The 27,566-nt window shown below is 35.9% G+C and overlaps 1 protein-coding gene across 1 annotated transcript in view; it reads right to left on the bottom strand.

Moving 5' to 3' along the window:
* Positions 1 to 27,566, bottom strand: part of EXOC5 (exocyst complex component 5) — a 55,541-nt gene that overhangs the window by 23,542 nt on the left and 4,433 nt on the right. The window contains exons 2-9 of the mRNA XM_029952988.1: positions 13,112 to 13,206; positions 12,355 to 12,502; positions 9,950 to 10,144; positions 6,158 to 6,222; positions 3,359 to 3,387; positions 2,098 to 2,207; positions 600 to 644; positions 356 to 496 (exon numbers count right to left, since the gene is read on the bottom strand). Coding sequence (XP_029808848.1) covers positions 356 to 496; positions 600 to 644; positions 2,098 to 2,207; positions 3,359 to 3,387; positions 6,158 to 6,222; positions 9,950 to 10,144; positions 12,355 to 12,502; positions 13,112 to 13,206 — 828 coding nt within the window. The remainder of the gene's footprint in view (positions 1 to 355; positions 497 to 599; positions 645 to 2,097; positions 2,208 to 3,358; positions 3,388 to 6,157; positions 6,223 to 9,949; positions 10,145 to 12,354; positions 12,503 to 13,111; positions 13,207 to 27,566) is intronic.

The raw sequence follows: 27,566 nt of genomic DNA, 5'->3' as shown, positions 1-27,566 counted from the left end.
TTGGATCCTCTGTCCCTCTTTCTTTCTGGGCCTTCCCCCACTAGCATGCTCTATCTCAAAAAAAAAAAAAAAAATTCTGAGACTATCCTTCTACAACCGGTTATGACTTCTACTGCTGCTATAGAAATTTCAAACCTGTGCTCTGATGATGCTTGGTGATTAGCACCTTTTTTCTTGGTGAACAATATTATTTTTAAAAAGTATGACACTGTCATTCTTTTCCAATTCACTGAAAAAGGAGATTACTATTCCAAAGAGCATTACATGAGTAAACCAAAAACTAAAAAAAAAAACTTTTAAAACTGAGAGAAAAAATTACTTATTGTCTTAAGAATTAGTCATTATTTAAAATTACCTGTAGTTTGATTTCAAATACATTTTGAATAAGTTTAGCCAGTACTGTTTCTGGATTACTAAAGATATCTCCAACTTGTTTGTTTACCCGTTGACAGAGTATTGCTGCATCTTCAAATATATCATTTCTCAAGTAAGCACCCTAAAGAGAGGCATTTTTCATAGTTAATATATAATTTTAAAATGGTTTTAAAAAACACAAATTAGCATAAAATAAAATCCAGAAAAGTGTACTGTTACATTACCTCCTGGCACTGCTTTATATAAACATCAACACAATGGGAATAACCCTACAAAGAAGAAAAAAATGCATTATCACAGCTCTGTCTTAGTAACAATAATAATAATCATAATAGTAATAACCTCAATAACAGTTATTCTATGTAACAAAGCTATGTCTATGTCCTAATAAATCGCCAATAATAATAGGTGTTGGATTTAAATAAAACTGTAGAAAACTAATAATACAGTATCTTCTCCCAGTTGCTTTCTATGAAATTGATCACCTGGTTCATATCCTTGCAAGACTTTAGAATGAAAGAAGAAAACTATGGTATGAGTTTTTGGTAGTCATTTTGCCCTATGATCACAGAGCCAATCTCCTTCAACTCCAAAGTATGTATATGCATGCATGCATGCACCCCCCCCCAGATTCAGTCTTGAGAAAAGGTTATTATATATACAAATTATATATTACATATTAATATATATTTCCTTCTTTCCACTCTTGGATTCAAAGCATTTGTGTTCCCTTGCAAGACCCTGAACAGAGCTGTATTTAACTGGCATTCTGGAAATTTACTTTTAAAATTAAATATATTTTAGTAGAATGTATTTAAACAAAATAATGTGTCATAATAAGCTCTCTATAATGATTTTTGCTCATTAACAAATCATACATAAAAACAAGTAAAGAAAGCAATTGCCAAAGTACACCATTGTCTCAAGAGCCATTCTCAATACTCAATATGTTACTTAAGTAACAACTTAGAAGTCCAACAAAGAACTCCTATATCCTACTCAGATACAAATATAAACAGGTTGGCAGTGCCTGGGTGGCTCAGATGGTTGAGCGTCTGACCCTTGACTTCAGCTTAGGTCATGATCCCAGGCTTGTGGGGTAGAGCCATGCATGGGGCTCTGCACTGAGCACAAAGTCTATTTAAAATTCATTCTCTCTCTCCCGCTCTCCCTCTGCCCCTCTCCCCATTTGCACTCTCTGTTTCTCCATTATAAAAAAAAAAAAAGTAAAAGAAACAAATTGAAGTAAGCACTATTTCTTTAAGTTATTTCTTTATAGGGATTCTCTCCCGAATTCAAAATCCAAGAAGATAATATTTCTTTGTATTACCACCCAAGATCCTCTAGATTTAAGTCTTTTACTAGTTATATTCCATCTACTCTCTGGCTCCTACATTCCACCAGATATTTAAAGCTAACTCTTCTTACTTTTGACCTATTTCATAGCGTTTGAAAAAAATAAATTAAAAAACAAGAAAACAGCATGATTTCCTATGTCAACCTATATGAAAATTCACTGATAAAATATTATTGAATATAATATTAAATACCTAAAATTTAACATTTATGGAAGAGGCATTTTTAAACTATTCAAAACAATAAAAATTATCACTGTGATATAGTCCTACAACTAACGGGAAAATCAGAGACTATAATATATAGAATTTATATAATCTCCACAATCTTGAAGACCAATCTTCATTTTTAGTAATTACTACTTACCTTAAAATGAAGCAAAACTGCTGCTACTTCTCTCATTCTGGAGATTTCACCTCTTCTTTGAGCACTGGTAAACTCCTGAATCAGTTGGCATTCTAAATCATGGTATTTACCTAAAAATAAAAAGGAAGTCATTCAGCTACAATGAAACAAAGTAGCCAAGTTATTTACAAGCATATGAATTTACAAATATGACTATGGATCTAGCTTTCTTTTGAAAGAATTACAAAAACAATATGATACTATAGGCAGTGAGTCTAGCCCTTTTAATACACTATGATATATGAATCTGTATTTCCAAGACAAATCTTCCCAATCAGGAAAACAACTAAACTCCCTTGGTCTTATCACTGTTACTGTAAAAAGCAGCTGACTGAGATAACTTCTGGATATCATTTCTGATATTATGAGATAAGAAAAATCTTACACGTAAAGCTATAGGAAGGGTGCAGAGGACTACAGAACTCTTTGCTAGAGTTCAGATGTCTTTATCATGAACTATGGCAGATTCAACACCAAATATCACCTTAATATATGGTGTCTGATTCACTACATTATTGAGGGTACTAATGTTCTGTGTGAAAACCTGAACGCTGCATTAATCTACAGTATTCAGAAATGTTGCCAAGAAGTCCAACTATCTATGTCATTCTTATTGTAACACTTTGGGGGAAAACAGGTGGCTCTTTGAACCTTCCATGCAATGGTCTCCCAACCATGACTTAGGTTACCATGGGAGCCTGCAAATATAATGGCTTTTCCAGAGACCTAGAAACAAGAATGATATGCTTAAAATAGAATCCAAAGATTGGAAAGAATAAAACTAATCATGTGAGGAGTTATATTGATACTGAAATGCTCACATAAGTTTAACTTTTAAGAAAAAGAACCTACTTTAGAGATACATGCATGGATACAAAATCTCCAAAATACACTGCTAAATTAAAAACACAAGGTATAAAAGCTATTTGTATAGGATGCTACCAATTATTTTAAAATAACCAGGGGCCGTAGGACTAAATTCGACACACACAACACACACACATATATCTATATATGTGATTTATGTCTTATGCTTGTATATCTATAGGATATTCTGGAAGAACACCTAAGAAACTGGTAATGATTGTTTCAAGGAAGAGGAGTCAAACTCAGGGATGAGGTGGGAGGATAACATTGTTCCCATTATCTCTCCTTTTACTATTTTTTTTTACATAAGTATTTTTATCACCTATTCAAAACTATTAAATCAAACTCCACTTACTCGCAATTTTGGATTTTACTTCTGAAAATCTGAAAGATAAAAACCAATGATGAGGTTCATACTAGTGAAAAATGTACACAGTAACCTAAGATGTTAATAAAAGGGGAAACGGGGTCTGAGAGTGTGAGAGAAACCTTTGTACTAAATGTCATCAGCAAGGAAAGAAGGGAGGGAAGGAGGGAGGGAAGAGGAAGGGAAAGAGGGAAGGAGGGAGGAAGAAAAGAAGGAAAGCAAACGAGCCAACCAGTCAGCCAGCCAGAAGGGAAAGCGTACTGATAGTAGGCATGCCAGATAACAAAACTAAATTTGGGCAATTCAGATGGGGTAGCTATTCTCATTTATGAAATTCACACTGAATACTCATTAACTTGTTAAAGGAGGAGGAGTTCTATATGAGGCATTAACAGCCCTACCAGCCCCAACACTGAGTTATTGTCTCTGCTTATATTCACTAACAATTTTTAAAAAGATTTTTTAAAAATTTATTTATTTTTGAGAGAGTGTGTGCAAGTGAGCCAGGGTCGGGGCGGGGGGGGCAGAGAGGGAGAAAGAGGAAGGGAGAGAGAGAGAGAATCCCACAAGGGGCATCTTGACAGAGGAGGGAGAGAGGGAGAGAGAGATTCCCATGCAGACTCCACACTATCAGTGTGGGGCTGGAGCTCACCCAATGTGGAACTCGAACTCACAAATCCTGAGATCATGACCAAGCCGAAGTCAGATGCTTAACCGACTGAGCCACTCAGGCTCCCCTATTCACTAACATTTTAAATTCCTATTTTTCTATTTGACACTTCTGTTGGGATTACTGTTATTTAAAAGAAAAACAATAGGGGTGCCTGGTTGGCTCAGTTGGTTAAGTGTCTGGCTTCAGCTCAGGTCATGATCTCACAATTTGTGGGTTCGAGCCCCACATCAGGCTCTGTGCTGACTGCTAGCTCAGAGCCTGGAGCTGGCTGTTTCAGATTCTGTGCCTCCCTCTCTCTCTGACCCTCCTCTGCTCATGCTGTCTCTCTTGTCTCTCAAAAATAAATAAAAAAGAGAAAAAAAATTAAAAAAAAAAGAAAAACAATAAGTAAAATATATGAAAAATAAAATAAGGCATAAAAAGGACCCAGCAATGTGTGTCACAGACTAACCATTCAATCTTTGCAAATACAAAACTTATAATATCATACTGCCATACACTATAATTTTTTAAAATCTTAAATATCAAGAGAGAAAGTACATTATGGAAAGTTAATGTTGAGAGAGCCTATGAAATCAGTCTGGAAAGAGAAGAGGATGACTGGCAAAAGAGATGGCAAAGACAGGTGAAGAAGGCGGTAAAAATGTAGAGTCATACAAAACTGATGTATCAAAGTCATGGTGGAACAGAGTGTATGTAAGGCCATATTGTTCTTTGTGAAAAAATTAAATCTAACTAGGATATATATTCAACTCCAAGGCTTAGCAGCAAGGCTAAAACAAAACTGTAAGAGAAATATATTACTTACAAATATATATATGCAAAATAGAATGGAGAGATTATCTAACAATTATCAGGCAACCTATTGTGATTTACACATTTTATCCATTTAAGGAAATGGTCCAATTCTGAAGTGAGATAAGAGGTTTTTGTGAGTGACTTTAAAAATCATTACACCTGGGACACGTGACTGGCTCAGTCAGTAGAGCATGTGGCTCCTCATCTCAAGGTCATCAGTTCGAGCTCCACATTGGGTGAATCGATTACTTAAACTTTAAAAATCATTACTCATAATTCTGGGAAAATATGAGATTATTAGCAATAGCTAAATGATAGATGGTCATGACTGCTAATCCTTTATGATGATTTAGAGTTGAAAGTAAAACAAGTATCTGCGAAGCAGAGAATTCATTCTCATTCTATGTTTGTATTGCAAACCACCAGGATTTTATTTAAAATTCTAACATTCTATGGACAAAAGGAAATCATGAAAAAAACTCCTCAGTGAAGTTTCTTTTAAAATGAAGCCATTAGTATCTGACTTAGCAATGGCTCTAGGGCTTTGCATCTAAAGCAGGGTTGCTTCACCCCTTCGGGTACCTAGGGAGGAATCTGTGGCTAGGCTAAAGAATCTAAAATTCCATGAAGTTGTTTATAACAATCTGCGTGTATCCAAATTTTCTGAAGAAACTGTATAGTTTTCATCAGCCTTTAAGATGTCTAAAACCATAAAGTCTCAGAACTCTCATCTGATATAAGAAAAAGCAGATGAATGGCCCCGTGTTTAAACTTTCCACATCTCTTCCCATCCAGCTTATCAGAGTCCAAAAATATGAAAATTCAAAATATCACTTTAGAAAGTTTCAAAATTCTTCAGCAATTTTTTCCCCCAGAAGAAAGACAAAGAGGAGCACTTGGGTGACTCCATCAGGTAAGTGTCCGACTCTTGATCCTCGCTCAGGCCATGACCTCATGGTTCATGGGTTCATGAGATCAAGTCCCATGTCTAGGGCTCTGCTGGCAGCTTGGAGACTGCTTGGGATTCTCTCTCTCCCTCTCTCTCTACCCCTGACCCTTTGTGCATACACGTGCTCCCTCTCAAAATAAAATAAACTTATAAAAAAAAGTGACAACAGATTGAAAGTATTTCAAGGTATACCATTAAATTTAGATATCAGAAAACCATATTTTTTCAATCAATTATTATATACGTCTATACAACGGAGGTACTCAATAAATTCTTGTTAAATAAGCAAAAACATATAGGGGAAAAATACAACTTTATCTATAAATTATAGCATATATCCAAAGTAGCTCTTGAAAAATGAACTTGCCTGTCAAAAGGTAACTCCTGGGCAATTAGGTGCAACTTCTGAATGATGTCTGCTGCCTCCTTTATCTATTCAAAAATAAATGAAAGCAATATTTTTTTTAAAAAACCCTATCCATACCAAATGTATTTTTATATTTGAGAAGAGTAATAATCCCCTATGTATGCCAACAGACCCTACTCCAACAATTATCTTTTAAAATCCATACAAATAAAACCTTGTGAGCAATAGAAATACATTTGAGATATCACCAACAAATGAATCAATAAAACATAAATGTTTGTCTTTCTGGTATTGAAATTTTGTGATTTTATAATGCCATAATCCCTTCACAGTGCAGCTTGCAGTTCAAATTTACTCTGAAAAATTTAAAATCATTGCTTGCTGAAAGCATAAGTGTCTCTTCTGGTTTATGAACCTAAAAAAGACAAGCAAGATTTATGAAAATAATTCAGATCATATTGCTGCATATATCCCACTTTAGCAGAACTGAATGAATATAACTGAATAAAACAACTACCAATGCCGATCATTTAATAAACACATAAATTTATAAAACTTGTTCTAAAAGCAAAGATAGAGTTTAATAAGAAGTCTCCTGAATGAAATATGGCACAGAGGTGTACTTCTTTAAGTGGTGGAACTAAAGGACTCAGGCCAAGGGTCTAAAGTTCTTAAAATGCAAATATTTGACCATGCTTACTTACACTAACGTGTAGGGGAGTTATACAATATTCACTTTTTCTTAAGTATTGAATTTTGGCACACCTTCAGTAACTGATTTTATGCTCACTTGCGTTCTTTTACACTAAAAAATAAAGAGACTCTTACAAACATGCAGCAAGAGCTAAAAACATAGGTCTTTCTAACCAAGCACTCACGTGAAGTCTGGCAAGCAAAGTAGACAACAGCAGGGCCAAACAAACTGCTGCCAAACAAAAGTGAATACAGCATTTTGATTCTAGTTACCTCCTCTCTCCTCGTCAGCATGTCCCTGTGATTTTCAGTTATCAGACACTCACTCCATCCTGTAGCACATGGGCACAGGCACCTCTGCAGTATCACTTTTCGCCATGCCATTTAGTTAGACTAGCAGTGTCCATCCTTTTCTCCTCACCAATATCCCCTTCAGAAAAGACCTGCCTGGTCCATCACCAGTTCTACATTTCCACCAGGAATTTGTCCTTATTATTTTAGAGCTGGAAGTCCCCATTATGTGCTCTTTGCAAACTTTGCTTAATGTAGTAGGAATATAGCAGTAAATAACATGTCACTTTACTGAATTTCCACAAATAATTATTTTATAAAAAGCATTTAAAGCATAATAGTTCTTAAAGGCATTGATCAATTAAAGTACACAACAGTAAGTACAGAAGTTATCAAATCCACAATCTAATAATTTGCCTATATCTAGAGTGAGGTGAGAGGCCACCCATGCATTAAGTGACATGAAGAATAAGCAGTGACTCTAGGAAGAAAAACAAATAACATACTTTGTAAGAATAAAGGTAAGAGGGAATATATATGACATAGACAGAAAATAGGTTTTTTTTAAAGCAAAGTTTAAAAAAATAAAAATGACCACAGAGCAGGAAGAAGATGTGTTATCTTATCCCATTCCAATTCCTTCTACAATCACACATCTCCCTAGTTGTGGGTGATTTCCCTTTTCTTTCCACTGGGAAGGGAGAGCTGGCAAGAGTGTAAAAACTAAGACACTACAAGTTTATCTGATAATTAGCAATCTAATACCATATATAAGTTCTTAAGTATAGTTAACTATGATAATACCAAGCCAAAGATAATGATTCACAATTAGCAAACAGTAATTCCAAACTTATGGAAGATGTGAGAGAGAAAAAAGATGACTGGGGGAAAAAGAAATAAAATATAAGAAAAAGGGAACCAAGAAAACAAAAAATAGAAGACAATGAAGCAAAGAAGAGGAATTCACTTAAAAATTACTAGCCTAAAAAAACAAGAACAAAAAACTGTTAGTCTATGCTTGCACCCCCAAAATTATAGATTAGATGAGTGAACAAGTGAATGAACTAGAATTATGAAGACTGTTTCTTTCGGGGTGCCTGGGTGGCTCAGTCAGTTAAGTGTCTGACTTCAGCTCAGGTCATGATCTCATGGTTCATGAGTTTGAGCCCTGCATCAGGCTCTGGGCTGATAGCTAGCTCAGAGCCTGCAGCCTGTCTTCGGATTCTGTATCACCCTCTCTCTCTCTCTCTCTCTCTCTCTCTCTGTCCCCTCCTCAGGCTGTCTCTTTCTCTCTCTCTCCCTCAACAAACAAACAGACTTTTTCTTTCAATTAAAACTTAAGAGATAATACAAAGAACTACACAATAACCTGAGGATCATTTAAATGTTTAAATAAACATATAGAGAATTTAATTTCATGATGTAAAACATTACAAGCAATACATATCAGATTAAAACTATTTATAATCAGTCAATTTTAAAGTATTTTTTCCTCTAGATTCTAAATGGCTGCTCTGAGGGGCATTCAAATAAACAGGCCAACTCACATAGGGTAATATACCTGCATTTGGTTTATAACAACATAAACAGATTGTACAATCCAACAGGTATAATACAAGGTAATCCAAATTATAAAATTTAAATTGTATACAATTTTTTATGTATAAAACATATATATAACATGCATAAATATGTACTTTTATATTATAACTATGTATGTTTATATTTAAGGATCAAAATAAAAGCATTCCATAAACTATCCTCAAAAACAGTTCATTGCTCAAGCTGTAGGGAGTGTGTTTGTGTGTGTATATATTTACTTTTATACCTTAAGATCACATAAATGTAGCAAAAGCTAGACATTGCCACTGTCATACAAGTGTTTAAGCATGACAATATTCTTAATGTTAATCTTGTCAATTCTACCTTTATACAATAAATATAACTCTTAGACTCATTATTTAAAATACTGTATTTTCTTTAGAGAAATTAAGTATAATATGTAGCTTTTTTTCAAAGATCTCTAAAAATTATAAACTCTATAAGCCTATATATTCCTACTCACAAAAAAGTGCTGCTTAATTCAAAGTAAACTTTAACAATACTTAGCTTTTAACATTCCATCATCATAAATATCCCATGGAGTAAACTTGGAATAATGCAGGAAGACTGTATTCAATATATTAGTGGACAATGTTACTTTGTGCATATACTATCTATAAGAATGTTTATTTCTTCATGCAATTTGATTTTTCCCCCTCTCAGGGGAAGAAAGTCAGCTATATAACCTTTCAAGACTGCAGAACAGCCAATAGCATGTACTCTCAGACTAGTATTAAGTGACAAGTGCCATGAAAAGGATTAACATAAACAATTCAGATTTTTCAATTCTCTTTGGTCCAAACTAGAGCTCTTTTCAAGTAATACAAAGCAGAAACCCTGGATTCCTTGTGCAGAAAGATATGTCAGCTTATAAATGATTTAGGTCATACCACCCCCTAAACCCAATGGAAGATAACTATTCTGCTAATATTAAAAGTCAATAATGGAAAAGAACTATTTACATAGTTACCTCAGCATTTTCAAACCACACATAATTTTATAAACAAAAATGCCAAGACAATCCTCCAATTAAAAATCTGAATACACACACACACACACACATTTCATCAGGAATCTGCAGGCAAGTGTACTAATACACATTTCAGAATACAAAGTTTCAGTGAATCAGTTACTCAATTTTAAAGTAATAATTAGGGCATTGTTGTTAATGATGCAGTTTGTTTTTATCCTTCTGGTAGCACTCACCTTTTCAGAATTTGTAAAAACATCAGATTTCAATTCTCCATCTAGAAACTCATTAAAGTATTTCATCAATTTCTGAGCCTCTACTGCCCGTTGTCTAGGTGTGTTTACCCCTTCCAACTGGTCTCCAAGGTGACAGACCTTGGTTGCTACATAGCTGATGTGTTCATCTAGTTCTTGGAAATGTTGGAAGGCAACCTAGGAAAAATGTGCACAAGCAAAAAATATAATCAGAGGTTCCAGTTTATAAGTTAAGTCATATCCAAACTAGACCACCATCTCTACTCTACTTTAGGTAACTAAAGATAACATAGAAGTTATATAACAGGTAAACTACAAAAACAACTTATGCCCATTAGCTGCAGTACATGATCTCAAAACTTTTTAACAAACTTGCACAATTCTATACCTTTAACTATTAAAACAACATTTTATCATGAACATTTGTTTAGAAACAAAACAGTATCCTGTTTAATAACATTCCCAGCACCATTTATCCTAAAAAATGATTCTGAAAACAATGAACTAAGTATCAAAGGGACTTGTGATCTGGACAATTTGCTTGCTATTACAAGGAGTCAAAAAGATGTCGGAAGTAAAAAAAAAAACAAACAAAAAAACCCCACTAATTAAAAACAGAATATTGGAGCACTGGGGTGGCTCATTTGGTTAAGCATCCAACTCTTGATTTTGGCTCAGGTCATGATCTCACAGTTCATGAGACTGAGGCCCATGTTCAGTTCTGTGCTGACAGGACAGAGCCTATTTAGGATTCTCTCTCCCCCTCTCTTTTTGGCCCTCCACTGCTCGTGCTTTCTCCCTCTCTCTCAAAATAAATAGAGTATTTAACATTTATTTTAAATATTTGATTGAAGAGCAATGCCAGCTGATTAGAAATAAGGTAAGATGGTTCTTGCTCAGTTTTGAAAACAGAAAAGACTGTAACAATTATTTAAATGAAGTAAAAGTACAACATTCCTCACATATTCTTCCTCTTTTCCCAGAGTACAGAGATTGTCCTGTGGTATACAAAAATTCTATACAATGAATGCCTTAGAATTGCCAATAACAAAACTGCTGATAATTCAATATGACACTTTTGTTCTAACTTTAAGTTAAGATGGGGGAGGGAAGCGGCAAACATTCACTAAGGACTGCCCCTTGGCCAGCCACTGTTCTAAGTATATTATATGTATTAATTTATTTAATCTTTATAACACCCTAGTTTTATAGATGAAAAAAACTGAGGCACAGGCAAGTTAAGTTGCAGGTAAGCAGCACAGCAGACTCTCTCTAGAGCTTGTTAGATTAACTATTAATACTATTTAAAAATATTTTTATTAATGTTTATTATTTGTTTTTGAGAGAGACAGAATCCAAAGCAGGCTCCAGGCTCTGAGCTGTAGCACAGAGCTGGAAGCAGGGCTTGAACTTACGGACCATGAGATCTTGACCTGAGCCGACGTTGGATGCTTAACCAACTGAGCCACCCAGGCACCCCTAACTATTAATACTGTTATTATTACCAAGAGTAACCAGCATTAGAAGTATTTAGAATCACTCAGATTATGTAAAAACACATATTCTTTCTTATGTAAATTACTGTTTTATTAAATGTTTTCTCACAGTCAGATATGCTTAAGTAAAGGAATCTAACTAAATAAAATCTGAGCAGAAATCAGTTTGCTAATCCCGAACACTAAAGAACCAACAGTTCCGGGGAGGAGGCAATGCACAATGCTCCCTCCATTTACTACACTTATAAAGGGCAATTAATCTCCAGATCAAGCCCAGACTGTAAAAGGGGTTCAGAGATTCCAGATTCAGTTTAGGACCTAAGAATGGCTAAGAAATTGGGCCTACTTACCCCAGGGCCAGGTTATGATTTGATTTTACTTCAAAATGGATTGAGGAAGAGTACTGCATTCATTTTCCCCATAGTTATACTACAATTCTCATGGGGGCACATACTCCATGACTTCTGTAAAACTTCCAAGATCAGGGGAAAATGTGATCCAGAAATACTATTCTGTTATTACTTTGTTTTAGGCTTAAAAGAGAATGCAAACGATTACCCAAATATCCAAGCTAATCATGAGCCCCTAAAAATGCAGGTTGGCTAAAGTGTCACTTTTCAAAGAAGGCACTGTGAATATACTGGATACCACTCCAACCTAAGAAGGGTACTTCTTAGAGGTGACTGTGATCCCAAACCACAGATCAACAGCAAGTCTGTGCTAAGAGTGCCTCATAACAATTCACTGACATTTTCCCCCAGGGATGGGAACAGCTGAGAGAAACCTCAATGGTTACTATTATTTGACTAGAGTTCTTTAAGAAGTTAATAATGAAAAGGAATAAAAATATTATAATCTATATAAACTACTCATTGCTTAGACAGTGTTTACCTGATTGCTTTTCTGGAGCTCTTGTACCTTCTTGGCAAATTCCTTGGCTTCTTTCTGACACTGTTGCTCTAGTTTCTCTACTTTCCTTTGAATCCTTTCATCCATTATCTGGAGTTCTTGAATATGATTTACAAATTCTTCTAACAACCTAACAGAGGAAAATGAGAGTATGTATCAATCCATCGATGATTAATTATTAGGAATGACCAGTTCACCCGTAATAAAATATTAGTAAGCATTTTTGTGGTAGGAATGATCATGTTAATTTTCTCTATAGCATCTTAGGAATTATCTTTAATATGAATGAAGATATTCACTCAGAATCTCTGCCAGAATAGAACCAATTTTATAGAAAACAGTAAAAAAGATAAAGGTTCTATATAAAAATTATATTGTGCATTCCAGGGAACAATGACTTTCTGTTCCACTGATTTATAACTATACTTAAAACAACATATTCAACATTTTTATTTTAGCAGGTAGAACCAACCTTTTCTAATTTATTACTAATTGGAGAAAATATTAAATTCTTATGACACAATAAAATTCCTTCCAGTTAAAGTCCTTGTCTAAAATGAAAGAAATATAAAAGAAAATAAATCAATCCCTGACTTCTAATCCTTGTGTCTTTATTGTCCAACTGTTAACTAAAATCCCTCTACATAAGCGCTGAAAGGAATTTCAGTAGTCACCTTTATTCCAAACACACACTTGTACTAGATTGGATCTATGGGGAAAAAAACCATTTTTACGTCACCTTTTGGGATCAAAAGCTTCTGGTCCCCCTCGAGAGCCTCCTCCTGGGGTTCTCCATACAAGTCGTTCAATATACTCATCTGCCACAAAAGGCTCCTAGTATACAAAATAAATGTTCTTTTAAAACATTTCATAGGGGCACTTGGGTGGCTCAGTTGGTTAAGCATCTGGCTTTGGCTCAGGTCATGATCTCGCGGTTCGTGGGTTCGAGCCCCGCATCAGGTTCTGTGCTGACAGCTCAGAGCCTGGAGCTTGTTTCAGATTCTGTGTCTCCCTCTATGGCTGACCCTCCTCTGCTTGCACCATCTCTCTCTATCTCTCAAAGATAAATAAAAAACATTAAAAAAAATTTTTTTTAGACATTTCATGGAAGATAACTTTATGCTACTTGCAAAAATGAAACAGGTTCTACTATGTGAGAACTTAAAAGAGAATTAAATTACCATTTAAATACATCTACATTAAAATGTACAAGGCTTTTTCAACTAAAAATTCAAATTGATAAAAATTAGGATATTAAAATATTAGAACACTATCATGACTAGTTAGACTATCCCAATGGAAAAATGAGCAAAGGACACAATTTATAGAAGATATACAAGACACAGGAAATATGTGTGACTTCACGAGTAATCAAATGAGGTCAAATTATCACTTTTGTTTTTAACTTCACACACTGGCAAAGTGAGTATTTTCGTTTTTTGGTAATTATAATATGCAATACAGGAGAGGGTAAATTGAAATTCACACCCTCATCTAATAGGTACAATATTTTTGGAGGGCAATAAATAATGATTTAGTAATAAACAGTATTACAAATGCTCATACCCTTTAACTCAATAACTCTACTTTTAAAATCCTAAGAGAAAAGCAGATATGAATACAAATTTTTCGTAGAATGTTCTGAGTTATGCATAATACTGAAAAATTGTTCATATAAATACTTATTAATACAACAATTACTGAAAATTTATGACAAACTTCCAGGATGAAAACTATGTTCCTGTTAAAATCATGCTGAAAAATCATGCATGAGAAAAAAAATTCATATATAATATGAATGGAAAAAGCAGAATACAAAATTTTCTAAATTTTATTAGAAAAAAAGAATTATGAAAAAAAGATTAGAGCAGATGATCCAATTAAGAAAATAAACATTCAAATGTTCACCATTAGCAGCTGACATTGAATTTTTTAGACTAATACACACTAGTTTACATATTTTTCATACTATCTTCCTTCACATAAATGGGTATCCTGTATTGCCTCTCACTTAGCATGTAACTTAGACATACAGCATTTGCTGGTGATTCCAGTTGAATTCTTATATCTGCAAAATTTTCCATTTGTTAATATCTTAAAAATAAATTTCATTGATAAACATTCATTACACAATAAAATTTCCAGTGCTAAGCACTCTGTTAGGCTTTGGAATAAAAAGATGTTATTAAAAAACTGCAACCTCAGAAAACTCACAACCTAATAGGAAAGAAATTATAAAGAATGCAAAAGTATGTGATAAGTAAAATTAAGAATGCGTGCACAAACTTTAATAATATTAACACTGCTGAGTAAGTTGTTACCTCAACAGGTAGCTGGGCCACAGAAAAGGGATACATTATTAATTCAGCAAATTTTGCTGAGTAACTGCTATGTGCTGGGCACAGCGGTAGGTACGAAGAACATAGATCTTAATTCAATAGTCAGGGTTCCTCAAGGCCTCATAGAAATGATTTTCTAGATAAGGATGTCAGTTTTAAATAATTATAGAAATACCTAGTTATAACTGTGATAAATGTAAGGGGGGAAAAAAAGTCCTGCTCTAAGACTATACAACAGGAACAGAGATGACAGGAACACAGTAAGTGACAGAAGACTGCTAAGACGCAGGAATTACAACTGGTAAACTTTCTGAAAACTTAACACTTAAGCTGAGACCAGAAGAAAGAAATTTTCTATTTAAATTTATAAATATCCTAGTTGTATGACACATCAATAATGCAAACTAATAATTTTCTCAGACAACTGATCTGTACATAAGATCCAATATCAACTTTCAAACTGGCTCATATTTTATAAGAAAACCATACAGCCTTTACGACCATTAATATCGCAGACTGCTAAAAAAAGTAAACACTAAGCAATAAGAACACACAGACATTAAAAAATTTTAAGGACTTTTTATATTTTACCTATAAAAGGCTCTTTTATAGTGATCAAATAACTGAAAAATCGCAGTCATACTAATCCAGTTTCTCTCTTATAAGCTATCTGATACAATGAAGGCATGGAAAGTAAAGAATATTTTTAGCTACTTAAAAAAAAAATCAGTTTATCCATGTATTGACATGTTTGAGAATTAAATCCTAAAAATGAATCAGATATCCCGCAAAGGAAAAATTTTGACCCTCTGAAACACAATTAACTCATTTAGCTAACATATCATCATTTAGATAATCATACTTCTCTCTAGTTGACTTCATTTCTGTTCAAACAAAAGCTGACGTATGTCTAATAATTCTTAATTTACATATAAATTGGGAAACACTGATTCAAGATAAAGAAAGTTATATTTAGAGCTAACACTTAGATCTTTAGAAACTGAGCTACCTAGAAACTTCAGAAAATCTGACAAGCATATGAAATATTCCTAAATAATAATAAAATACTGACAGCAGCTAATTTTTGAGTGTTTATTATGTACCTAACACTTTACTCACTTAATCTCATTTAATGCAAGGTAGGTTTTATTAATATTGATCCATTTTGTACCTATGAAATTATGTGATACAAAAAGGTTATTTAATCCAAGATCATATAGATTTATCTGATTTCAAAGGTTCAAGTTTTCAGTTTTGGCAAAATATAGTTTTTTCTTCAAAATAGGCTAAATTAATTAGGAAGTAGTCAGCTCTTCCAAAACTTCACAATACTTCCATTAAATAGCTTTACCTAGTAATGTTCCTCTTCCCTGTCGTTCTTTTGCACATGTATACCTATGTAAATACTTAATAATAAATGTTGTCATGTGTTAATTTCATTTAATATTCAGTAGTTGCAATTTTCAATTAAATGTTACACTATTCATTAATATCAATATACCAGTTTTAGTAAATGATATATGCCCCCAAATTAATATATCAACAGACAAATCTACCGACATGGAGAAAATTAGAATTTTTCACATGAAATATTTCAGTTTTCTCAAAATAAAATATTCCTTCATTCAACAAATATTCATTGAGAGCCTACTAGATGTTACTGACTATTCTACGAACCAAGGAAATATCAGTCAACAAGGTAGGGGAAACTCTCTCCCCATTTGAATACCTTGAAAAGGAGTGACAGACAAATGAGCAGATACATGATAAATAAGAACTATAAAGAAAACTAAAAAGGATACAGAGTGATGGACTAAAATGGTTATTTTGGTAAAAGTGATCAGACGAGGCCCAAGAAAATAAAGTTTGAACAAAGACCTGAATGCAGCTAAGGAATAAGCCATCTAGGAAAGGAACGCTCCAAGTACGAAGAACAAATAGTATGCGAGCAATAACAAGAGACCAGTGTAACTAGCAGAGTGAATGAAGGAGAGAACAGTTGTGCATAAGGTACAAAAGAGGTAGCAGAGCCCAGAGCTTACTGGATGCACTTTGATATACTTCCAGCTACAACTGAAGAAAAGGCCAGGTTCCCAGGAGGAAGGACTATGCAATATGCTAGCAAGTATATGCAGTAATGATTCTAATATTCCTCCCCCACAAAAAGGGGCACAATCATTTACTTGAATAACTAACTGTACACAAGGAAAAGGGGAATATTCAAACATTTTGAGGCCTATTGTATACAGAATCCCAGCTGATACCAATACTTGATGGACTCCAAGCATCATGGACTTCAAGAGAATGAGGACACATGACAGTCAAGATCCAGCTCATCCTTGATACAATGGGTCCATGAGCCCAACTACTGGCCATTTCCCCAGGCCACAAACATGTATGAGGGAAGACACACTTGATGGCTGACATAACTGCCACAGTGGGCCCTTGGGTCTATAGAGTAAGAGCTTTAAGAGTAGGGAAGTCCAAGATGTCTCTGAAATTGCCCCTCCGTACTCAATGTAGTAAATCAAGTGGAATGGTAAAATTTAGTGGCATTCTTCAAGCTCTAAGCAAGGATCAGCAAATTTTTTTCTTACAAAGCCAGATAGTAAGTATTTTATAATCTTTCTTACAACCATTCAATTCTATAGCCACAGTACAAATGTAACCATAGATACTACATAAACAAATGGGCATAGTTGTGCATCAATGAAACTTTAAAACAGGTCTCTATCCCAGGGGCTGTACGTTTGCCAACCCCTTATCTAAAGGATGTTTGGGCAATATTCCCCATATTTTTCTAATTTGTTCATCAGTCTGGGCTTTACTGAAATCAGACAAATCCTGAAAGGTATTTATCCCAAAATCAACCAAAAAGTAGCCCATTACGTCTGTCAAGCCAGATATAGTTTCTCCAAGCCTCATGGTATATGGCCAATGATTTGGCAAATACATTATTTTCTATCCCTATTTAAAAAAAAAGAAGAGGATCAGACAGTTCACAGTCACATAGAACTGACAATGGTATACATTTACACCTTTGCTTCAAGACATGATCTGTACCACATGGAAATTCTGCAGAACTAACTGATCAATCATACACAACTGATATTATTGGAGAAGTCTGGGTAAGATACATGTACTCATATATATACCATACAAAGATTCAAGGGCACACTGACTCAGTAAAAGTTTAAGGCAGTCAGGGGCCTGCCAGGACATTTCACCCAAAGTAAAGAACAATTATTGTACCTTGCATCTCCCACCATAAGGAAGGATACACAATACCTGGTATGACTTTCCAGGCTCTATATGCAGAGCACACATGCTCTGGCACATATCCCATGTGACACAAAAACAGGAAAGGGCTCTGCAGAAATGGGGGCCATACAACTTTGCAGACCCTATGGTATTAAAATAATCAGTGCTTAACAAAGTATTAAAGGTATCAGTACTGGGAAATGATGCATGTGGAGTTGTGGCAAGCCTCAGTGAATAATCACAACACAAACTGACAGATAATAAAGCAAGATCATGCCATCTACGGCAGAGAATTACACACCTTTTAAGAAATAATCCCCAGTGTGCTACTAGACCTGGTAGAGACAACACACCTAACCACAGAGCAGGAAGTGAACATGCATCCAGAACTTACATAGCATGAGCTGGGTTCTAAAAGATTCACCAAGATACTATGTCAAGTGGACTGAGAAACTATTCAACTTAAGATGGATGTGGTAGACCTAGAAGCAAACATGAACAGGACCAGAAAGCAAACTGCCTAAGTAGAAAGCCCAAACTCCCTTCTACCATTATTGGGCTAGCTTCTCTTCTTCAATTTACATGTATAGTTTTATGGGGCATCTCTTATAACCTGCTGATGGAGAAGGAAACAGCCTGACCTTGGCTCATGGAGAGTTGGCTAGGCATGTGGGTGCTAACTAAAAATGGACAGCAGCTGCAATTAAAACTTCATTCAGGAGAGGCTTTGAAATTCAGTGGCAAGAAAAAATCCTCTCAATATGCAATGTTTTGGTATATACACCTGGCCATCAACTTGGGCAGATGGAGAACTGACCTTAGGTTAAAATATATATGGACTTACAGACAATGGTAAAGGGCCTGGCTATGAGAGGACAAAGACTGGAAGACTGAAGATGGAGGAATCTGGGATAGAGGCATGTGCATGGATACATGAAAGTGGGCAAAGAATGTGAAGATCACTGAATCACATGTTAACATCCACCACGGAAGAAGAATCAAACAACCAAGTAGACAAAATGATTCTGCCAGTTGACATCAGCCAGTCTTTGCCCAGCACTGGCACACTGGGGACATGAACAGAAAGAATACAATACAAAGACAACATGGCCCCAACAGCATGAGGTCCTACTTACCAAGGCTGATCCAAAGCTGAATATCTTACCTAACAGTGACAGAAACCAACTCTGAGGCCTTGAAACAACCCCACCCTTCAAGAAGACTACTAATCAACCACTAGTGGAAAGCTGATAACTTGGTTCTTTTCCATTTTGGATGAGTAATTCATTCTGACAAGAATAGAAACATTCAAGTTGGGTATGCCTCTCCTCAGAGGGAGTGTTTGTTCTTGTGGTGCTGGATCCCACATATCACATCAGAACAACGGACCCATTTTACAGCAAACGAGGTAACCAAGGATCCACTGGTCATCTCACAAACCACACCAAGCAGAAGCTGCTAATCTAACAGGGCACTGGAGCAGTCTGCTGAAGGCATAGCTGAAGTGCCAGTTCAGAGACAAAAACTCAATAAAAATGGAGCATTATTCCCCAAGATGCAGTATATATTCTGAATTTAAAATCTTTATATGAAGGGTGCCTGGGTCACTCAGTTGGTTAAGCATCCAACTCTTCTTGTTCTCCACTCAGGTCATGATCTCATGGTTCATGAGTTTGAGCCCCGTGTCAGGCTCTGTGCTGATAGCTTGGAATTCTCTCTCCCTCTCTCTGCCTCTACACCACTTGTGCGTGTTCTCTCTCTTTCTTTCAAAATAAATAAACTTAAAAAAAAAAACCACACCGTTATATGGTGCTGTGTTCCTGCAGGTAAAACAGGAGTCTGAGAAAAAAAGCATTAAAGGAGAAGTGGTCCTGATCATAATGACTCTCAATTTGTGCTTGCTATTCCCACAATTCTGGAGTCTACAGGGTTAGAAGCCCTGATCGCCTGGGAATATAGTAAGAGTCGCATTACACTATAACTACAAGTGATGCCTGGGCACTCTGGCTGCTTATATTCAGAGAATAAAAGGCAAGAAGAAGAGTGACCATCTTGGCAGAGACAATGGATTCTGATCACCAGGATGCAGGGTGCAGGGACAATATTTGTGACACACAGATATCTTCATGGAGATCTCTTGGTACTCCTTTGACCAATTCTGAAAGTACACAAACAAGTGTAGCAACCCTGGCCAAAGACGGGTATGGTAACCAGTTAAGTCACCAGGAATAGTGGAGGCACTAGCTGAAAGTAAGGGGGTATTAGAATGGAGAACAGAGCAGGGAAACAGAGAATTGAGTATCAGTTGCAACCTGAAACCAGTCACAATAGCAGAAACCACAGTTCATCCCACTAATCTTCTAATTTTCCTCCCAACTGGAATGCCAAAGGAGCTGCTCCTCAAATGTGTATGAAAAAGTAGACTCTGGTGGCACAGGAGTGGTCTGTGTTGGACACACTGATGTACTATATAGATCTCCCTTCAAGGAGGGACTTGTTCTAGCTGCTAGCAGTGCTGTGCTGTCAGTAGAGAGACCTCAGCTGACAGTATTTTCAGAGATCACCTCAATTGCAGAGAACCAATTCATTCAATAGCATATCTTTCTCAGTGCAGTCTATATCAATGACTAAGATAGGGACACTTTTGGTCTAAAGCAGGACAACTCTGACAGTTCATTTTTGTTTCAGAACTCACCCTAGAGGCCAAAAATACTCTCATTGGGCCAGCACTGTAACTATATTTCTCCATACACCCAATCTTGCATCCTTTCCCTGCCCTTTCACAGATACTTATTTGTGAAGGGTACCTCCTAATAAATATTCTGCACACTAAACTCTGTCTCAAAGTCTGCTTTTCAGAGAACTCAACCTGCTACATTGTATTAGCCCAACGGAGAGATGATGATAATGGCTCAAACAGAAGTGACAGTGGTGAAGGGCTAAGGAATGATCAGGTTCATGACATTTTAAAGGATGTATTCATACAAATTGCTGGATTGGATGTGGAGACAAAGTTAAAAAAGAAATAATGATTATTCATGGAGGAATGCAGCCTGAACAACTGTGTGGTGGGTGATGTCATTTACTGAGACTGTGAAGAGATGGAAAATGGAGTGAAGAAATGAGTTCTGTTTTGCACATGATCTGCTGTGAAGACCTGTTAGATATACGGTAAGTGCAAATATAGAACACATTATTAAAAAAACAAGTTTGTATTACAGGGAAGAAACTAGAGCTAAATATATATTTAGAGTTATTTAAAATCTCAGAACTAGATGAAATTTAGGAAGGAGAAGAGTATGCCAACAACATTCAGAGACAGATGAAGGAAAAGGATCCAACAAAATAGAAAAGTAGGAGGAACTAAAGGAGGAGGAGGAAAACTCAGGAGAGAAGAGTATCCTGGAAGCAAAGCACAGATTTCATCTCAGCGGCAATCAAATTATCACTAGAGTTTAAGATAAATCAACTACAGCCCCCAATGGAATAAAAGTCCAAAAAAGCAAAACCAAACAAAACCCTTTCTGCTTATAAAACCAAATGAATCCCAATAACTTGCTCTCTAATACTTAATCTTGCTGCAAAGGCATTTACAATAAGAGAGATAGCCAAATTAACAGATTCTAAGACCTCCAAAAGACCAAGTCATACCGTTAGGATGTTCAAAAATACATGTAAATATTTCTCCTAAAAATCCTTTAGAATTTCACAAACCTGACAAAGTTATGTCTTTACCTTCTATTTCACTATAGTAATTAAAAGCAAAACTTGTCCCAACAAAACCAAAAACCTAAGAAGTATGCACTATAGGCTAAAATGCTATTATATTAAATTCAACGTTATGTAATTCATTATTGTGTTGGTCTTATTTATTTATTTTTTACAAATGCTACCAACTGTAAGAAAAACATGGGGTTTGTAGTTATTTCTATTAAAAACAAAGACATCAAGCCCTTGAACAGGAACATAAATCCCTAATTTAACATTGAGAAAACAGAATTTTTATATTTTCTTCTCGCATCCTTTCCCAAAACAGATCCAATACAATGTGTTACAACCAATCACAAGTTTAAAGAAACTGTAATATTTTGCCCTAGCCTAGGTAAAAAAATAAATATTAATTAATTAAAAATTAAGGCTCCAAGGATTTCAGAAAGAAGTATTTCTGTATCCTATTTAGCTGACAATTCCATGGGTTAAAGTACTACCTATAAGGTATTTTTCTTAAATTTATTGTGCATACCATGCCAAACTAATCCTTAAAACACTGCTTTCTGGGGCGCCTGAGTGGCTCAGTTGGTTAAGCATCTGACTTCAGCTCAGGTCATAATCTCATGGTTGGCGAGTTCAAGCCTGGAGCCTGCTTTGGATTCTGTGTCTCCCCTCTGTCTCTGCCCATCACTTGCTCATATTCTCTCTCTCTCTCTCTCTCTCTCTCTCTCTCTCTCTCTCTCTCTCTCAAAAATAAACAAACATTAGAAAATAAAATTTTTTTAAAAAGGCACTGCTTTCTTTTAGTCAGAAACTTCCCTGTGCAATTCCTCAACTATCAAGTTCACACTCTTCTGTCTACCCTTATGAGTCTTCTCTTACATTTCCTACCCAATTTCTTTGCTCCCCAAAATGAACAGCCACACTAGCATCAGCCTATTTCAGTCTTCTCTTCATATCCATGCTACTTCTCCTTCCTTACATATGGCCAGGTTAACTCATCCCACAAGACTACTCTGTCTCCTCCAACAATTTAAACACCTTTATATAATTACTATTTCCTCCTTGAAGAGTTCCTTCCCTACATGACCTCCACTGATTTCTTCACTCTTTAAACCCCTAAGAGGCTTAGATATTCAAATCACAACACAGAACAATATACTACTATCATTCATTGTTTTACAATAACTTTCATAAGTTTCACTCTTCTCCACACTTACACTGAAAAGAGGCAGCATCTGTCATGTATTTCTTGCTTTCCAACTGTGGTCAATGGAATAATGTTGAGCACCACAGATGCACACTAAGTCAAAACACTTGCTAGTTAGGACCATGGTCAAATCCCCTGCAGAGGATCTTGAAAATCAAGCCCTGATCCATTCCTACAAAATCAGAAAAGCAGTACTACCACCCCACACCTCAAAAATAATGACAGGCATTCTGTGGTAGTATAAAATCAAAATTTTATCAGAAACTAATAAATATGAGCATTATGCAATTCTAGCACTAGAACTAAATGAGTTTTACTACATTTAGTCTCCTCTTTTTAACCCCATTTGATTTGGTTTTCATGAGACTCTATGTGTTTTATGATAGATTAATAAATGAATTACATTTATTGAGTACTGGTTTTTTTTAAAGCACTACAAAATATTTCATTTTGTGTCAGGCTGGCAAAATGGATTCATTCTACCTATGGAAAGGTAGGAAGACAAAGCACATGAAGACATTTTAAATACAGGGGCACCTGGGTGGCTCAGTCGGTTAAGTGTTGCCTTCAGCTCAGGTCATGATCTCGCAGTCCATAAGTTCAAGCCCTGCGTAGGGCTCTACACTGACAGCTCACAGCCCGAAGCCTGCTTCAGATTCTGTGTCTCCCTCTCTCTGTCCCCACCCCCCCACCCCCGACCACTGTGCTCATTGTCTTTCTCTCAAAAATAAACATTAAAAAAAAAATCTTTTTTAAGACACTTAAATAGAACTAAGGCAAACTTTATAAAGGTTAAGTCTGAAGACTCCCTGCAACACTATGAGAGGAATAGTTTTTTTTTAATGTTTTATTTATTTTTGATACAGAGGGAGACAGAGCATGAGCAGGGAAGGGCAGAGAGAGAGGGAGACACAGAATCTGAAGCAGGCTCCAGGCTCTGAGCTGTCAGCACAGAGCCCAATGCGGGGATTGAACCCACAAACGTGAGATCATGATCTGAGCCGAAGTCAGATGCTTAACTGACTGAGCCACCCGGGCGCCCTAGTTTTATTTTTTTACAAGTCATTTTTAATATCCATCTTAAAGGAGATGGCAGCTCTTTAAACTATGATTAAAATTAGCCAATTAATTATATTAGCAGACTGTTTTGAAGACAATTATATGCTGGTACTTTAGACTTCTATGAAATATTTTTGTTTCTCTTACACAAAATCTTTTTTCAGAATAGAGTATATCTCACTCTTAACAGTAAAGTAGTATCTGATTTGCATGCCCCAAAGAGAAAGGTAACAGAACATTACCACATTTTTTTATACCAGTCTCAAATGAATCATAGAATTAGGTTTAAAAATTTTTAAGCCAGAATGGTCATTAAATATCATCTTATCCTAGTCCATTCAACTGCTTTTTACATATAAGTAACTGAGGCAATGAAATTTAAGTCTTGTCAAGGTATTAACCCAGTATTCTAACCAGAGATTTTTCCATTCTATTATGGTGTCTTTTAAATTTATATAAAGACCATGAAAATTATCACAAAGTATCTAATAAAATCTTACATTAGCATTCAAATCAAAGTAAAAGCATTTACCAATTTACATATTCAATATATTACAGGCATTAATAAATGCCTCTGGGATAAAAGTAAACAAGTGGATCCAAGGAATTGCTGATTTTTTTGATTCACCATATTCTTAACAAAAACGTGTATACATACATACATATATGTATATATATGATGTAGTTAACTATATTCTGTTATTCCTATTTTCATATTTCCATTCCAAGGAAAGAAAATAGCATCAGAATAGTACAAGTTTTTAAAATATCTTATATACATAAACTTTTAGCAATCAAAACTTTTAAACTATATACCACTCAACTCCTGAACATAGCAGTAACTCAATATTTTACACTAATTACACATACACAGTCAATAAATGATCCTCCACTTAAAGATTTGTTCATTTCAAAAGTTCACTACCAAGTTGGTTTGACTGGAGAATTCACACTACAAAATACTTAAATTTGCAGTATAATGACTCCAATAAATTAGTGACTTAAAATAACGATGATGATTATTTTGTTCACAAATCTGCTATTTGGGCAGGGCTCAGCAGGAAAATCTCATCTCTGTTCCATATCACATCTGCTAAAGCAGTTCAACTTGGGACTTTCAAGCTAGCAAATTGATGTTGACTATGGGCTAGGAGTTCAGTCGGAGCTGAAAGCCTTGGTTCGCTCATTGGGCTATGTGGCAGAGCTGCTGGGTTCTAAGAGGGGGAATCCAAAGAAGGTCAAGCATATCACCTTTTAGGACCTTACCTTGGAAATCATACAGCATCACTTCTACTATAGTTATAGGCCTGCCTAGATTCAAGAAGGCAGCATTGACCCTACCTCCACCTTTTTGTAATTCTCCCCCTAGTGTGATCTCCTCTCTCTAGGATTATTTCTTCTAAGTCTCCTTTGAAGGCTTTTTCTCTCTGACCTAGTCTTTTTTTTTTTTTTTTTTTGGAGAGAGAGAGACACAGAACATGAGCAGGTGATGGTCAGAGAGTGAGGGAGACACAGAATCAGAAGCTGGCTCCAGGCACAGAGCCTCACACGGGACTTGAACTCACGAACTGTGAGATCATGACCTGAGCTGAAGTCAGCTGCTTAACTGAATGAGCCACCCAGGCGCCCCCTCTCTGATCTATTCTCAATCTATCTAGTCCTCTTCTCAACCCACTAACCAATATTAATTTTAAAAAGCTACTACTCTAATGGCAGTTCAAACATCAATTTATTTAATCTTCAAAATAACTCTCGAAGGTAGACACTATTACTATCCTCATTTTACAGATAAGAAAACAGGGCCAGAAAGGTCAGGTAACTTGTCCAAGATCATATAATAGAAAGGGATAAAAATGTCATCCATTCTCAGATGAAGATTCTCATAATAATTTGTTATCTCCACCTGTGGTCTCTTCCTAAGATACTAATTCCTATTTCCAACTGCCTTCTGGACTTCTTCACCAGGACGCCTTACTAAAAATTTAAAATATAGGTTTAAAAATTGAATACATGATCCCTTCCCCCTGAAAGGGTCCTTCCTATTTTCTCTGTCGCTGTTAATGAGTCACCAACCACCAACTTTTCCAACTTCATAAATCTGGAATTAACTCCTCAGTTAATTCCCAAATTTCGTTTTCTCTGTCCCCACTGAATTAGGTCAGAATTTCACCTGCCTAGACAAGAACTATGCCTGGTACGGTATGACCACTATTTTCCCAGCTAACAATCTCTTCCTCATTGAAGACCATTCTTCACAATAACATTAAAATTATCTGCCTCTCCACTCCTACCCCCCCCCATAAAAGTCATGTCAGCCCCCATAAGCATGGCCTAAAAGGCTTTGTCAAAGATTCCCTCGAACTGCCTCTGTGGTCTGAATGCCTTGCTATGAACTCTACATGCCTAAAACATGCATATACAGACCCGATCTCTTCTCAACTCAATGTTTTCCTGAACATAGCTCACCTTAAAAATTAGTCACTTCTCTCTCTGCCTTGGAATGCCCTTCTTCTGCTTGAAAAGTTCCTAGTCATCTATCAATACCCAGTTTATATGTCATTACTATATGATATCTTTCCTAATTATCCCAGGAAGAGATGCTGTACTTGTCCTACAATGTATTATCTGTTAATATATGTCTCCCTGTGATACTGTAATATAATAAAAAACACATATACATTTTTAAAGAAATATATATTTTAGTCTTTGTGCTTAGCTCCTTACTACAGCTCCTAAAACCTTTGTTTTTTCCTAAGTGAAAAATGTGCTAGGGGCATCTTTTGTTCTAATATTTGGTCTCTGATGCTGGTTCCAGACACAGAGCTCCTAAATCTTAGAATTTCCTGGGTGGTAGAAGTGTCTTTCGTTCTACTGAAGCAACAGGGCTCCTGGATGGGGGCTGGTCACCAGAAAGATCAAGCATGATTAGAAGCCCCTCTATTCCTGAATTAACTGAGTTAATAATTGATTATTCCTATGTAATTAAAGCCTCTATAAAAATCTCTAAAGTACGGGGTTAGACAGCATCCAGGTTGCTGAATATATCAAAGTGCTGGGAGGGTGGGTCCTGCACCCAGGGAGGGCATGAGAGAGCTATGCTCCTTCCTCTATACCTTGCCCTATGCATCTCTTCCATCTGGTTGTTCCTGAGTCACATTCCTTTATAATAAACTAATAATCCAGTTAGTAAACTGTTTTCCCGAGTTCTGTGAGCTGTTCTAGCCAATTATCAAATCTGAGGAGGTAGCCATGAGAACCTCTAATTTATAGCTAGTGTGTCAGAAGCACAGGTGACAACCTGGACTGCCACTAGTATCTGATGTGGCGGCATTCTTGTGGTACTGAGCCCTTAATTTATGGGATCTGATGCTAACTCCAGGAAGACACTGTCAGAATTCTACTGAATTGTAGCACACCCAGTCATGATCTGCTGGAAAACTGAACTGCTGTGGGTAAAATCTGCACACATCTGGGGTCAGAAATGAATAACTGAGACTAATGATAGAGTGTTGAGAGAAAAGAGTTCTTTTCCTTTCACTCCTCCAACTAGGTTTTTTTTTCTTTTTAATGTTTATTTATTTTTGAGACGGACAGAGACAGTGTGCGAAAAAGGG

Source organism: Suricata suricatta, chromosome 9, assembly GCF_006229205.1.
Source record: "Suricata suricatta isolate VVHF042 chromosome 9, meerkat_22Aug2017_6uvM2_HiC, whole genome shotgun sequence".
In the NCBI taxonomy this organism is placed as follows: domain Eukaryota; kingdom Metazoa; phylum Chordata; class Mammalia; order Carnivora; family Herpestidae; genus Suricata; species Suricata suricatta.
This window is presented reverse-complemented; position numbering and strand designations above follow the sequence as displayed.